The 16,219-nt window shown below is 30.1% G+C and overlaps 2 protein-coding genes across 2 annotated transcripts; one reads left to right on the forward strand and one right to left on the reverse strand.

Annotated features, from left to right (window-relative positions):
- Window positions 1–3,380: 3,380 nt before the first annotated feature.
- Window positions 3,381–10,105, reverse strand: LOC132721999 (arylsulfatase J-like). Its single transcript, XM_060706393.1, has 8 exons — window positions 9,786–10,105; window positions 9,266–9,449; window positions 8,426–8,613; window positions 7,169–7,280; window positions 6,548–6,643; window positions 5,861–6,110; window positions 4,938–5,053; window positions 3,381–4,170 (listed from the first exon to the last, which is right to left on the reverse strand). The coding sequence occupies exons 1-8, from the start codon at window positions 10,098–10,100 to the stop codon at window positions 3,947–3,949; spliced, it is 1,485 nt and encodes a 494-aa protein (XP_060562376.1). The 5' UTR covers window positions 10,101–10,105; the 3' UTR covers window positions 3,381–3,946.
- A 583-nt stretch (window positions 10,106–10,688) lies between these two features.
- LOC132722000 (carbohydrate sulfotransferase 9-like) lies at window positions 10,689–14,318 on the forward strand. The gene is made up of 3 exons (XM_060706394.1): window positions 10,689–10,821; window positions 11,233–11,309; window positions 11,714–14,318. Exons 1-3 carry the CDS (start codon window positions 10,761–10,763, stop codon window positions 12,818–12,820), a joined length of 1,245 nt encoding a protein of 414 aa, XP_060562377.1. The 5' UTR covers window positions 10,689–10,760; the 3' UTR covers window positions 12,821–14,318.
- The last annotated feature ends 1,901 nt before the right edge of the window (window positions 14,319–16,219 follow it).

The following is a 16,219-nucleotide window of genomic DNA, read 5'->3' on the forward strand; positions in this document are numbered from 1 at the left end:
CAACCTCGACACAAAGATAAATCACAATTTGCTAAATCATTTTTTGTATCATCGTAATTGTAAATTACCACCATGAAGAGCAAAGAATTTTTTTAAATGTTATTAACAACATATTTTAGATTTCTATAAACATGCACAAAACATTTAAATTTTATATTTCTTAAACTTGTTGAAGGTAAAGCATTAATTTGATTCTGTATCGTTTAATGGGTTAATAGTCAATATGTGTTTCAATCCACCCAAGATATTCAGTGATCTTGATAATTTAAAATGATAATCGATTTCTTAAGAGTTTGAGTCAAGTGTAAAACATTTTCAAAAGATAGAATTTCTTTAAAATTTGCAATCTGATTTGTTTGATAAACATTCGAATATCTAGTCAAAGCAATGACTATCATGAAAAAGAAATCATATTTATATAAATCAACAATAATAATTGTCACAGGTGTATTCATGTTTTCCTTTGTAAGAAGTTATTTAGGGTTGTATTTTATATTGAACCAGCTCGGGCTATCAAACAGGACTGCAATTAACTATAAGTGTCTCAATGAAAATTCTTTACAAAATTATTGTAATGACAAAAATGTGCGAAATATTAAGTGTTTTTTACTTTCGTCACGGAACTTTCCTCAGGAAATCTTGTTTAATAAAAGCCGTTGCAACCAATTTTTAACACTAGAACAATACATGGGACGTACAGGAAACCAGATGTTTGAAATAGCTTCTCTGCTTGGGATATCATTGATTTATGATATTATACCAATCATTCCTTCCGATACACTATTGAAAAGGTTTTTTAATTTACCAAATATCGCAAACAGGAAAAAATATGGAATACAAAATAAGGTTGTGCATCGATGTTCTAAACCTGCAAAAATATGCAGCATATCTAAGGAATTCGCGTCAGGGAAAAATATATCTTTGTTTGGTTATTTCCAGTCCTGGAAATATTTTGAAACTGCTAGTAGTTTGATAAGAAACATATTCAAATTTAAACAAAGGCATGTATATAATGCCAACACATTTCTTTCAAATGTTTCATTGAATGGTTTTGAGCGAGTTTGTTTTCATGTCCGCCGAGGGGATTTTATAAAAAAGGCACGACTTGACAAAGGATATGCTATACCAGATATGGCATTTTTTGAGAAAGCAAGGCAGTTTTATCTTGATAAATTTCATCGAGTTCAATTTATTGTTGTAAGTAATGAAAAGGAATGGTGTATGAAAAATATTTTTAATGTTCATGTCAGTAATTTTTCAGACCCTGCAGATGATCTCGCTTTGTTATCGTTGTGTGATCATGTTGTCGTGACTCTGGGCACATTTGGATGGTGGGGTGCATGGCTTTCAGGAGGAATTACTGTTTATTTTGATTTCTTTCCAAGAAATGGAAGTATGTTAGCACTAGGAAAAAAGGAAGACTATTATCCACCAAGCTGGATAGGCATCCGATAGAAATATCATTTGTTTATGACGCCAAGTATTTCAGTTTTCATCCGCAAATATTTTCTTTTTTTCTTTTTTATTCCTCTTTAATAGACCAGTTTGTTGTCAATTTTAATGCATGAATTATTCCATACTATGTCTTTTATCTTTGTTTTTATTGTGCTCATGTTGAATGTGAAACCAAGACGAAAGAACATCATTCATGAACGTATAATGCGGATATAAATCATTGATATCCTCTTTTGAAAGATTACATTAGAAGATAAAATCATTGCCGTATTGCTTTATCTTACGTTTTATAAAAAAATTCCATGAATACTCATTTTCTTTGATTATATACCCTTTTACCGAACTTGCTTTTACTGCATTAAGATAATAAGTAATGTCTATTATTTTAGCCCACAATGTTTGATGTTAAATTTTAAAGTTTTGCGTTTGATTTTTTTTCTGGTTTTCATGCCCATAGAAAATGAAACATCGCTCTAGTTATTTCTTTCATCTTATCAATGGATAGGTTTGCTAATACTGATCAGGGGTATATTAATTTTGGCAATGCAAAAGTTTTTATCACTATTACTTTTTCCATCATAGTGAGCTTTCTGTGTTGCCACTGCTTTAAGCAATTGAACAAATCTTGAAGTTAAGGTTCTAGATTTATGTTTGTATTTTTCTTGTAACGTGACAAAAATAAAAAGCCAATCAGATGTCCACTTGAATTTTCTATTTTTACAATACTCTATGTTAGTATCTTTAAATGACCCGACTCGTAATATTGTTGATTTTTTGGAATTAAGCTTTAAACCGCAAATTTTACTAAATTACATAGACAAGTTTTTCGAAGGACTTAACTGAACCATCGTTTACGGAATTTGCATAATCTGCAAAGAAGGTTTGTTTTATTTCTTTGTGTTCGACTTTAATTCCTTTTATTTCACTATCTTTTTTCTATGTAATTTGATAAAATTTCTATACATACAATAAATAATGATGATGATAAAGGGTATCCTTGCCGAACACCCCTTTCTACGGTAAAAGGTTCTTGGAAATGACCGTTATTAACAATTATACTTGAAATATCAGTGTAAAAATGTTTGACCCATTGCATAAATTCTTTACACAATTGAGGAGAATACTTAGCATTTACAAATTAATTGAAAATCTTATGCAATGTTGTCAACCATTATAGATATATACATGAACACGGAAGTTGTTTTTGCCGAATTTATAATTTATTACTTTAACAAAAAGTGATAAAAAAAAAACCTTGGAATTACCCCCAAATCGCAAACTTTTGATGAAAGAAATTTTGTTTTGTGACATTCTTTAATTGTTCTATTAAACTGGTACAGAAATAATATAAATCTAGTATTTACTTATATAAGTTCATAGTGGTTTGATGTTAAGGTTTAGTCGATTGTTTACATAATAAATTCGCATACCTTATACGTCAACAAAACGGACATGATTCCTTTAACGGGCAATATTATTTGGTGGAAAACCATAGATGGCAAGAAGAATTAACATTTGTTAAAGCATCAAGACGTTAATAGTGATCTAGGTTGAACGAAACTTGATATCAAACCTCATAAATTTACATAAAGGTTGAACTGAATATTTTTAACAGTTAGTACGTAAAATCGTCGGCATTTTCCGGTTCAAATATTTTTGTCAAAGTAGAGGCCCCTAATTTTTTTACTTTTATTTTTTTTCTTAGTTTTGTCCTGATTACTTCTTTTAAACTTTCAATGGAAATTAAATGAAAATTTACAGGATTGAGAAGTACTTTAAGATGTTGCGCATATTAAATGGGTTTTCCGGTTAAATGATTTTTGGCTCATTTTCTAAAGGGGGTATATTTAGGTTATATTTGTATATCAGGTGTCAAACACTCTTTAGCCAAAAGAAATACATGTGTTTGAGGATTAATAAAGTATGGGAATTATTTTCAACAGTGTTTGAGATATCTAATTTGGTGCTCATTAGATATTTCCAGGATCAAATCACAGATTTTGTAGAATATTTTTCTTGTGATACTTTAAGTACCTTTAAATAGAATTTTATTTGTAACTTTTCTATAATAGATTTTGTTATTGTTTAAAGTTTGTTACTGACTTTTCTTTCTTGTTACGCTTGGCTCGTAGCATTTGCTTCATTAACACATTGATGATAGTTCTTTAAAATATTGTATAATTCATGACATTCTATGTAAATAACCTGTGCATCATATCTAACAACCTTATCTAAAATATGTTCATGTCATCTATCTCTTCTACGACATTGTTTGATATAACAAGTATGCATTCTCATTGTAAATTACAGTTTTATTTGCAGGATATTTAAAATAATAAATAATAAAGACCAGGTTCAATTAAACCAAATCCGGTCCTTGTCATTTATCTTATTTGTACAAATCATTGCATCACCAACAAGCTATGAATTATACTTTTGATTTTTTCAACGATCTGTTATGCTTTAAATTGCTATGTACTTTTGAACTGATTTATTGCCAAGGTTGCCAAACTCCTCCATGCAAAGCCGGGTCAGCATTAATATCAATGTCCGGAAATTTAGATGGAATCATTCCTTTTTCGTAAATCTCAAGTCTTTGCAGCATTTTCTCCACTATATTTGGAAATTGTTCAAACACATTGTCTTCTTCTAGTGGATCGTTATCGATATTATACAAAGAAAGGTTTGACGTAGATACACTGATACCTTTTAAACCTAAAGTCAAAAATATAATCATTTTCATTTTATGTCTTTCAGTTTTGTACTTTTACAGATTGCTGCTCATGCAAGCACGAACATAAACAGTAGATATTCTTCTCATCGTCACTCCAATAATCAATATTGTTTTAGCATTTAATGTTCTTTTGTTTAGGAGAACTGTTCGAAATTGTCGCTAACAACATGTAGGAAGGTTGGTGCTTCCTAAAAATATGGTTGTTTGTTACTTATCCGAAATATTATGATGTACAGACAAAAATGCACACTCTTTTGTATATAAATGTGTTTTGCATTAACGAAAGTAACAACAAGATCATACTTAATAAGAATATTACTAAATCAAATCATCATAAAAATTACAAATAACTTATTTGTAATAAAATAGTCTATAGTTTGATTCGAAATGACAGCTTATGAACTAAAAAGCGTCTTTCTGAAAAGACCTATGCTTAGGATCATTAAAAACAAACAATAAATAAAGTATTGAAAATGAAAGATCTTGTTAGAGAACACTCTTTGTAAAATATTTTGTAAGAGGCTGTTAAGAAATGAAACAATAAGAATATACAGGTTTTTATATTCAAACAGTGTATTTTAATAGCTATTTGAAAGCCTAATAGAAGCCTATGAAGCCTATATTACCCAAATTATTTACTATATGTTTATTTATTTTCATTTTTATTTTTTGTTTCTTTTTTAATGGTTTATTGACGAGACTCATATATATGAAGATCGACCTTCACATCAAATAAAATTACATGTACCTGTTTGTCCTATTATAAGTTTCCACGCACCGGTCCTCAAGGAAAATCTTCTTCTTGGATGAGTTGTATCATCAATATTATGAAGAATTTCTGTTCTCTTACAAGGGGTTCCGTATCTTTAAATATATATCAATTTTCAAGGATAATATTATACGTTTAAATATTTGTATGCATTCATATCAAGGTTTTCATTGAAATACCATTATTAAAAAATAGAAATCTAAATTAAAAACAAAAAATTAGTTTATTATGAAAAGTTAGTTAAACCATATATATTTTTGTTGATAATCATTATTATCATAGATAATACGAACAACGAAAATTATATGTATTGTTAGGAAATGGTTGCCTTAATTAACTTTTTAAAGTTGAGATATTTATCTCAAACTTTAATGTAAACCATTATTCAAACATTTTGTAAAGTGATGAGCATGATACATGAAATACTTGCTTATCTTGACAGGGTGAAGTTGTTACGGAGCTGTGATTTATTTTTCGGGGCAAATAACGCTTTCCGCAATTAATACCATGAACGCTAAATGAGTCGAAAGCGTAGATGTCCATAAGGTACGATACGAATTTAATGCGCGTTTAAAAGCCTATGAATGGTGACAAAACGCTTATTTGGCAGTTTCAGATCAAATAAACTAAGCATCACAGTCAGAACTGAAAATATCTACTTGTTTATTTGTACAAATGAAAGACGTAGCTTGCAACTTAACAAATCCGTAAACAAGGTGGACACTTGTTTTGAAAATGATATATATAATGTAAAGTTATAGGTGTATCTGTTTTTTATGTTATGCCACGAATATTTTCTGTGCTAACCATTACATTGAGCGTACGCAAATGAACAATGGCAACCTAACGGTAATTAACATTTATGTTACTTTAGAAGAGGATTTTGAAACATATTAACTTACTTCAAGCATGCCCATTGGTCTATTCCGTCTATGTTGTCAAATTCGGTTGCATTAGCACCAGCAAGATTGATAATGGTAGGAAACCAGTCTGTTACGTGCATTAGTTCTTTTGATTTGTAACCCAACTCTCTAAAGCCAAGAAGAGGACTATGAACAAAACCCACTGCACGAATACCACCTTCCCAAAAGGTGCTTTTCTTCCCTTTAAGCGGCCAGTTGCTTCCTCCAACTTTTGGATTACCACCATTATCTAGTCAGCAGATTTAAAATAATTGCAAGCAATAGAATTTCAAATTGTTTTACACCATTGTTGTACTACTTGAGCAGGTTGGTGTTAAGAAACATATATTAACATCACTTTGTTCTGAATACACGTATTTTTATTCATGGCCCCACGCTCAAACTATAAAGGTAAGGAATTGCCTCTGGACCGTCCGTTTTTGTGAGAATTCACATGCATGTGCATGACAGTAACATAGTAATTAAAGTAATTCATATTCGAGATTAGCTATTGTTTTTATGACAGGCTCCAATTTGAAAGCAAAATAGTAACATTGTTTATAGTCTAAAACATATCTACTTTGAAAGTTGTCAATTTAAGGAAATGCATTCATTTTATAATTATAATTTAATCAACAATGCTAATGAATTATACTTTTTTCTTGTACAGATTAATAAACTAAATACCTGTACTGAAAATGATCACAGTATTGTTCCAGTTACCACGTTGTTGTATCAATTCAACAATGTTTCCTATTTCTTCATCCATACAAGATACCATTCCTAAATGGTTACATTTGATAATTATTTATTGATATTATGAAATAATTACGACACTCACAAGAATATTCTTTAAGTTATATGTGTGTAGATGTTGAATGCCAGATTTGTGGCAATTGCACTGTTTCATTTTGCTTTTGCACATTTTGTGCTTACTCTCGCGAGCATGTATGGTCATACTCGCTTTAATTATCTTGTATATGGGCAAAACATTGATTCATTTTATTTAAATAATTTTAGACGTTAAAGCAAGTAAACTACACCCTAGCAATTCAATCGTGAATCAGTTGTTATCATTTCACATATTTATTTGTATTTTGAAAGACACCTGTTGATTTGTATCTGATATCTACATTGATAAAGTACATTTATGATAATATGTGGGAAACTAAGCACATTCTAAATAAAATTTATGATTTAATTGCTGCCTTCCATTTTATTTCTTAAACTATATATGCTTAAAGATAAATGTTATTCCAAAGACGATTTGCCACATTTCTTAGTTTGATTGAAAAGTGTTATTTTAACCTGCATATTTTCGTCTGTTCAAATCTTCAATATTAGAATACCAATTCAAAAATATTTCAGGTACTTGGAGTGGTGCGTGCACGGCTTGAAACGATAAATAGACAAACATGGGCTGAAATAATAATACATAAAACATATGTTTTCTTCAGAATATATCTATTGAAAGTTCTATATATATCCATTGAAAGTTCTAAATGATTCAATATTATCAATCAATAATATCAATCAATTTCCAGCATTTAGTTGCCATACATTTGTTTCACACCTTGACATCGCGCACATAGGGAATGAAAAATTTTGAATAACACCTTCAGGATGAAAATCAAAGTGAATGCTTGGACGGGCAGACTTATCTGTGATGTGTTATCTGTGATACGCAGGCTACTTAATCTCAGATCCCCTTTCAAAATTCCATTTTTGTTTAGTTCTACCCTTGTTTCACACGCTATTACTTGGGGACCATACACCGCTTTTCATAAAATGTCATGGAAGTGTCACATTGAAGATTCCATGATAACTGCCGTATGAATACATCTGCGAATGTTTCTGAATTCAAACTTTTACCATTTTATGTTCAAATGTTAAATTCTGCTAAAGACAGAGCTAGGGGGCGAAGACGGTAACTTGCACTTTCCAATATCGTCCAAGAATATGCTCAATCACACCGAGCCGGCAACATTGTCATTTTAGACGTCTTGAACTTTCTTTAAGGATTCTTATCTTCTCTATTTTATCTTTTTATCGAACTTAAATTTAGTTGCGAAAAGAATTTTTTTCTTAAGCAATTGTATTTCTCTCTTCGTTTTATTTAACATAAATTACGTGAGGTGTAATATAAGAAAATAGTCAATAGAACTTCAACAACTTTACACCATAGTAACCTTCAATGTAGCCGGACCGAAGCCTCCGGTTTCTGTTCGTAAGATGTTTGTTGGCTGACGTATTGGTCATTATAATGCCGTAAGGTCATCAATATAAAAAGTATATGTTATAATGTAGTAACAAAAACAAATCATATATGATTACTAGGCTCAGGACAGGATTAAGTGACTTTTTAAGTTTCAATGAGTAATTCAAAGGTATTTTGTACGATCTTTTAATCTTCATTCGAAACGTACTTGCGGAATTGTTAAAAAAAAAAGAAAAGTTTAATTTGCCATAGACCTTGAAGACCTACACGACAAACCAATAGTTTATTTTGATTGTCTTAATATTATCTGTCCTGATTTCTCGTATAAATAGAATTAAATAGCATACCTTACTAAGTTCTTGTTTTCGAATAATGTCTTTTACTTTATTAGCAAACAGATGAGTGGAGTAAACCCCCTCATATTTTGATATATTTGCTGGTTGATCATTCTCCAATAAATCATAACCTGTCATAATCTTGTCCTGGTAATTACTAGTTTGGTGGGTGTAATAATCCGAGTGACCACTAAGGAAACCTTGATTAGAGTCAAACAAAAAATGATGATGTTTTCAGTCAACTTATTAAATGCAATGAAAATAGTTACATTTAAGTTTGTTTTGCAACTCGTTCAAATTGTTATTAGATATTGTTTGTAACTTATAATGCACAAGTTGTTTGTTAAATTTTCATCTGAATGTCCTATAAATCAGGGTTATTTTTAAGTTTCTACATTGTTTAGTGCTATTTTGATATTCAATATGTCTTCTAGGTTTTTATGACACATTGAATTGAATTGAATGAGAATATTCGAAATATTGATAAAATATTACATAGATCTTTAGTAAGTAAAATTAAGTCAATGTCTAGTACTTGTGATAATGAATTTAATCAGAAGCATGTTTCATATAGTTTAAAAAGAAAAAAGCGTGTCCAAATTACAAGATCAACATAGTTATACTGTTATTAAGTTACTAAGATTCTTTATAATTTTCAGGCATTCCAATGAATATACCTTGTATTACAAAAGAGTCTTCCTTACGTTATTTAACTGTCATACATTCAACAAATGAAAGCAATTACATCGGTATTGATAATATAAATAACATAATATTACAAAATCACACGTGCAATATCGATTCTAGTTAGGAAAAAGTAAGTAAGACTCTGAAATACTGGTAACAAAATACCGAAAAATGAATCAAATCCACGATTTGTTGGTAAAAGTTCTCGTTTATAAAATCCTAGATGCCACTTTCCTACCATATGCGTTGAATAACCAGATTCTTGCAGCTTGTCGGCAATGGTGGGGAAGTCAACCGAAAGTCCAGCTGGAGTAGCAGGCGATAATACCCAATTTAGACCAGTATGTATCTAAAGTTATATGTCTTATATAACTTCTTTTATACATTTATTTCTCTATACAATTTTTCAATCAAAAGCAAATCACTTGTTACTTTAATGGTATAATAAGCCTACTGCACATTAAAATCAATTATTTGTTTAAAGGGAAATAAATTTAAAGCAACTGAATGACGTCTTTGAAGAATGACAGGACGGTGTATGTTGACTGAACTGAAACGTCATATCTGACGGAAACAACTGAACATAATATGACGTTCGCAAAGTTATTTCCGTTGTGGATGATAACAAAATATTTCATTAATGCATTAGTACACGAATATTGAATATCCAAAATATCATAAATACCTGATATCTTCCTGTCAAAAGTTGGCCACGCGTTGGTGTGCACACCGGTTGGACGTAATAATTTTCTAGTATTACACCGGACATTGCAAGTTTGTCAAGATTGGGCGTTTTGATTTCCGAACCATGATAGCCGACGTCATTATATCCAAGATCATCGGCAACGATTAATATGATATTCGGTCTAGTGTCCGAATAAGTCGGTAATATTTCGGATCGTGTAAGAATCGATTCGTTCTTTAATGTCCATAGTTTTGTAAAGAAGTAGCAAAGAAGTAATGTAAGTGCCGTTTTGAACATATGTTTTGCTTTCATCATTTTGATTTTATGTTGTTATATTATCCCCGATCAGTTTGCATGATTTAAAGGAAAGAAAAGAACAGGAACATTTATGATGAATCTTATTTATAAACACTTTGATAGTTTAAAGCTATGCCTTAATGTGCAGAATGTCTTTACTTCAAAATATTACTGTTTAATTCACATACATCTAAGGAATCAAGGAACTCTCATTTCATTATGATGCCTATACTACAAATGTTTAAAAAATGATTTTGATTATCTAAAAATATTCCATGCTTGTAGAACTGTTTAAACACTGATGATCATTTTGTTTTCTTAGACAATATCAGTTTAAGAGTTTTATAACTTTTTTTCCAACGATTCTTTCTTTGATAAAAGTCTTAATGTTGTTTGTCTTCAAACAAAAAATAATTGGAATACTCCGATCGCATTGAAAATAAAAGTTTAAGATATCTTTTTTATAATTACTCAATACTACATGGTATGCTACTTTAAATTCTGTGAACATTGTACCATATATAGATTTTATCTTATTTACGATTTTAAATGGATTTTTAACGCATCAAATGCAAACTTGTGTTGAATTCCTAACCTGTCGCACAGTAGGTATGTATTCAATTTAATTTCAGCTATGAAGTGTAATACAGTGTAATTTACAAACCATTTAAATCAGATATGCGAATAAGAAAACTTGCGTTCTTTTTCAAAATACTGTTTCTCTTACAAATTCTTGCAGGTAAGTGGCACAAGCGTATTTTTCAATTTTGGTCAAAGTTTATCCGAAAAAATAAAATTGATGACAATATTTAGAATTTACAACCTGTTTATATTAAGCAGATATAGATTTTTAGAACTTTTTTTGAAATAAATTTTATAATGCAATTTAAGTTCCAGGAACGTATAATTTTAAAGTTATGTTTTCAAATAATTTTTTGAAAATGTCTGTTTTTTATAGAACTAGTAAACAATACATAATAAAAAAAAACCTATTCAATATAAATCGGATCAACCACGTTACATATACAAAAGTAAAAGGTTAATCTGTAAGATAGGAATGAAAATTTGGAGGAAACAGAATAAAATAGAAAGTTTGTCTCTTCGGATATGTATTTGCCTCTATTAACTGACAATCTTAAATAAATTCCAGGCATATGCTATATTACTGAAGACTATGCATCAAATGAGAGGACAGAAAGTGTTAACCAAATTGAAGACAATAGAAGGGTATTAATCAATTGTATTTTTTTTTCAAGAAAATTATATCATTCCATTAAATGATACAGTAAATAATATATACAGAAAGCTTATTAGAATAAACCAAAAACAATCATACAGGAGTATCGTTTTATGATATCCTTTCCTATAAGAAAATTCATCACTTGAAGAAATATCCTCAAAGTGCAAGTTTAACAAACTTAAATAAATGGTAAAAGAAATCTATTTCGTTGAATCTGTTTAGTCTACTGTTGAAAGAAATTTAAAACTGAGACGCCAGCTTGTAAATAGTATTCAATATTCATCACTTAAAGCTTAAGAATCCTGGAAGCACCAGAAAACGACAGTATAACAGTGACATGGACAAAAATGGTGATGTTTGTAACATGAATTTCAGGATTTTTTTGTTTCAGGAGAAATGTGCTACGAATGGCAAATTAGTTGACAACATAAAAAGGTTGGATATTCTTGATAAGACATGTAAACGATTAGGCTATGTGGAAGATAAAGATTCTACAAAGATACGGGCACATATGTCACCCAACTTAAAGGTACTGTACTGCCGAGTAAATAAATGTGCATCGACAGTGACACTTGAACTACTTAAACAACTGTTTAACTGTGACACGGAATGTTTAATTAAAGTTGCTGACCGTGTCCGTTTCAATATCAATGCGAGGGAAATAATGTATAATGCATTTTCATTTATGGTCGTTCGTGAACCATATGGACGGTTATTTTCAACCTACTGCAATATTTTCTATTTTCCGAAGGAAGACTGGATTTACAGAGGAACCAAAGTAATCAAACTTACCCGACTAAACATTTCATATGATAGTCTTACATATGGGCATGATTTAACTTTTGCGGAATTAGTTAAATATACTGTTGATACATTTGAAGCCGGAAATACTTTAGATGAACATGTCAGACCAATGCATCATAAATCGTGTAATCCTTGTTCCTTTAAGTTTGATTACATTGCACATCTTGAGACTCTTCAAACTGACTTTGACTACATTTTTAATAAACTCCAAAATGAAAAGGTAATAGAAAGATATCCTAAAGACATTTTGATATCACTACAGAACTGGACCACTTTTGGACCTATAAAACATTTATTCAGGACAATCCCATTGTTGAGAGGTTCAAATATATCACTTTATCAGGTATATCTGCGTGCTTGGTGCTACTTCCAAATAACTGGTCGTGTACTAAATACTATTGACTTTCCATATAAGAAGAGTGATGATTTTTACATTGTAAAAGAAGACTTCATAATAGAACTTAGTAAGGCAATGAAAGCATCTCTTTTGTATAAAGATAAATTGATGAAACAGAAAGTTGAGGCCATGGTACAGGCTTACTCAACAATATCCAATGAATACATGGAGCGACTAAGTAAAGTCTTGTTAGGTGACTGTCTTCTGTTTGGCTATGAACTAAAACCTGCTTATCTGTTTAAGGCAAACACATCTTATAAGACAAATTTGAGTTTTGATTATTTTAAGGGGTTGTGAACCATAGTTTTAGTGTGTATTATATTGACAATGCAAAGTATATGGATGGGACACATTGTTTTAAAACGACAACACTTTCTCATATTTGTTTAACCAGTTAAATGATTTCATAAACTACTGTAACAATATTTAAACATGGACAGTAACTTGAAGTTATGAATTTGCAAAATATTTTTGCTGTATAATGGTGAACTTTAATGTTTTCATTTAGGTCACATTTTTTTTTCTTACTCTATAGTTTCCTATATTTTTTTTGGAATGTATGGTATATGCTATCTAAAATGTATGTGAGGATAATTTATGTGTGTTCTACATTGCATCTTGGTAAATAAAAAAAATATTCGGTGTGCGACTGTCACTGTGTCTGTGAAAGTTATATAATTATGATAAAATACTATAGGGAGTGAATGAATAGTTTACGTCTGCAACGACTTATTTCCAAGATATGTTTCTATTAGTTTTCATGAACTTGAATGTGTCAAAGACACCTATCTTGGGCAACATTATGTATGTGATCCTATAAAGAGTGAATTCTGCTACAAAATAATTACTTGTTTAAAGTAATAAATCATCAGCTATAGTGAAAATCAGAGATAATTTGTTGTTTATCAGCAATTAACTAATCACAGATTTGATGCAGGTTTTCATTAAGTTTCTTTAATTTTTATTCAATATTTTTCTTCAACTATCTTGTAGATTTCTATGATTTCCTTTTTGTAAATAGTTTATAATGGCATCCAGTCCAAGGTTTGCTCGTGTGCCCTGTCCGGTTTGGTATTCTGTTAGGCTCCTTGCTAGAAGTCCTGTGTTGATGCATGTATTCATTGAATGCCAACCTGCTTTGTTTATCTTGTTTTTTGTACTTTGTGTTTAATGATAATGCCCTTTTAAATTTGAACACGATTTTATATAAAGGTAATTTAATATGATCTACTTATATGTGTGTTGATAATTTGTATCAATGTATCAATGTGTCAATAAAATATAATAGTGAAAATGATAACAATCAATATCAGTTTTAATCGTTCTATTACATCGACTTTAGAAATTAACACTGAGGTAGCACTTTTGTAATGGAATAAATGACAACGATATAGACAATATTTGATGTAACGTTATGGCATAGTGTGTATAACTTTGTTTTCTTTACATTTCATATGAATATAACCTTGAATGTTGTATTTCTTTTCTGTTATCTGTTTATTTCTGCAGGAAAGATAAAATCATAAGCATTCCTAAAAATGTATCAAACAAACTATTGAAAGATATCATGATTATTACTGTACTGTAAAACGACGACAGGTTTATTTTACCCCGTTTAATTCACTGTTTATGGATGTATAAAAGTATACATGGATACCTTTAAAATAAAACAATTAATATCTTAAAAAAGAAATCATTTTAAAAAGATTCATTAAATATGTTTATATGTATATGCTACACCATTATATATATGATATTTTGTTGACATTTTCCCACGTCCTTAACTAAACGAATACAAATGCATAAAAACGTTACGTGTTTAATATAATGTTTTTGTTTACTGTCTTTTCTCTTAAGGATATTAATATATAAAGGTATGCATAACACATTGTCAGCAACTTTATTATTTTTATAGTTTAATTATTTAAATAAAAAAGAGCAACAACATTTGAATGTATGCAATGCGAATTATTTTGTCAAATGGTATCTGCCCAGTATTTTTCTGCACTAAATGAAGCATGCAAAATTCATACAATGAGGTATACAAATACAAAAGTGCCCAGTAATTATATACTGTTGTCAATTTTCGAGAATTTGAGTAAAGTTCCTATAGTTGTCACAACTATGTTCAAATGGGTTTTGTGCTTAGACAGAGATGGCCGCAAAGATATTACGTGGTAGCTACAGCATAACCCTATTCAGGATACTTACTGATTTCAGCTCTTTTTCAATTTGATTTTAGTTAATTCCATTTAACATATCAATTTAAATATATAAACTAGCTGAACGATAATTTCAGAAGATTTTCTGGTATTACAAACATTTGAAATGGTTAATGATACTAACAGAGGAGTTTTGTGTGACCTTACAAGACCGGCTACGCATTATCTTATATTTCTTTATATGCAGTATTTTGTTGTTTGACTTTTTAAATGTCATGCATTTTACTACATTGCAGACGACAATTGACATTCTTAAAATAGATATTGAAGGATGGGAATGGGATGCACTCCCTGATTTTATAAAGGCACGAAGACTACGTTAATGTGAAGGAACTCTGTTTTGAAATTGACTTTGGATTTAGCTTCGAGTATAAAACAATCAAACAACAAATGGACACATTCCCTTTTTACTAAAAATGCGTGGGGAATGTTCCCATATATGCTCAAATAAAACTTTTGAAGCAGTTATTCAATGCTATGTTTCCTATACACCTAGTAATAAATGAACCATTGGTTTGGGAGACAATACAAATCGAAAACCAGGTTATGATTAAACACTTATAAATCTACGAGTCTTGCTCTGAAATGGTCTACGAATATGGTATACAAAATCAAAAATTGTCTAAACAACTAAATAATAATGTAAAATTATGTTGTTGTTAGGTATTGCAAATGAGATTCATGTTTTAAAAATGTCTTTCAGCAATTCAAAGTAGAGGCTTTTTTCAATGAAAAAAATGATTCATAATTGCCGAGCTGGGGAGCCAATGAAAATTCTCAATTTTCATAATAGCCGAGTTTTCTCATAAAGGCCGTACTTTTTGCACAATGGCCTTGTTTTATGTCCATAATGCCGTGCTGAACTTCATATAAGCTTTACGTTTGAAGAGAAAACGTGCCTAATATTGAAAAATTAATTAATTATTCTCATTAAAGTCACTTCTTAAAGAATTGACAACACTGATAAATCGCTCAATTATTATTTCTAGTAAGATGGTTTTTTATGCATCATATGCTATCGTGAAAATGAATTTGTCTTTAATAACTACAGTTTAACAGTGTATTATGCAACAAATCAACATAGAACTAACAAAGCCTATTGAATATTCAAAGATTTATTTGTCTAATTTTGATTTTTGTTCAGCTGAATTTTGATATTATGTTTAAAGATTAAACTCTCTATAGACATTATTACCCCTTTATAACTTTTTAATATGGATATCGTTGCTTTTATTATTCAGAATATTAAATAGGTTTTGGAAATGGAAGCAAACATATTGTAATATTCCTTGATAAAGTATAACCATCTGTTAGATCCATTATCTGAATCACTCTTTACATTAATACGTTCGTTAAATCAGACATTAAGGATGGCAATAATGTCAAACGTGAGGTTTCGGTAGACAAATCAAAACATAAGTATTTAGACGAAGCTGTTATACCTGTCAACAAATTTTCATTCCAACATGGTGAG

This window comes from Ruditapes philippinarum, unplaced genomic scaffold, assembly GCF_026571515.1.
Source record: "Ruditapes philippinarum isolate M1 unplaced genomic scaffold, ASM2657151v2 ctg3762_1_1_1_1, whole genome shotgun sequence".
In the NCBI taxonomy this organism is placed as follows: domain Eukaryota; kingdom Metazoa; phylum Mollusca; class Bivalvia; order Venerida; family Veneridae; genus Ruditapes; species Ruditapes philippinarum.

Excerpts from the sequence above, each read along its gene's own strand:
- LOC132721999 (XM_060706393.1), bottom strand. The coding sequence starts at position 10,100 with ATGATGAAAGCAAAACATATGTTCAAAACGGCACTTACATTACTTCTT. Across the intron at positions 7,281-8,425 it reads GAAAACAAGAACTTAGTAAG|CCCATGTTTGTCTATTTATC; the intron begins GTATGCTATTTA and ends TTATTATTTCAG. Across the intron at positions 5,054-5,860 it reads GACCAATGGGCATGCTTGAA|ATACGGAACCCCTTGTAAGA; the intron begins GTAAGTTAATAT and ends ATATATTTAAAG.
- LOC132722000 (XM_060706394.1), top strand. The coding sequence starts at position 10,761 with ATGCGAATAAGAAAACTTGCGTTCTTTTTCAAAATACTGTTTCTCTTA. Across the intron at positions 10,822-11,232 it reads TCTCTTACAAATTCTTGCAG|GCATATGCTATATTACTGAA; the intron begins GTAAGTGGCACA and ends AATAAATTCCAG. Across the intron at positions 11,310-11,713 it reads AAATTGAAGACAATAGAAGG|GAGAAATGTGCTACGAATGG; the intron begins GTATTAATCAAT and ends TTTTTGTTTCAG.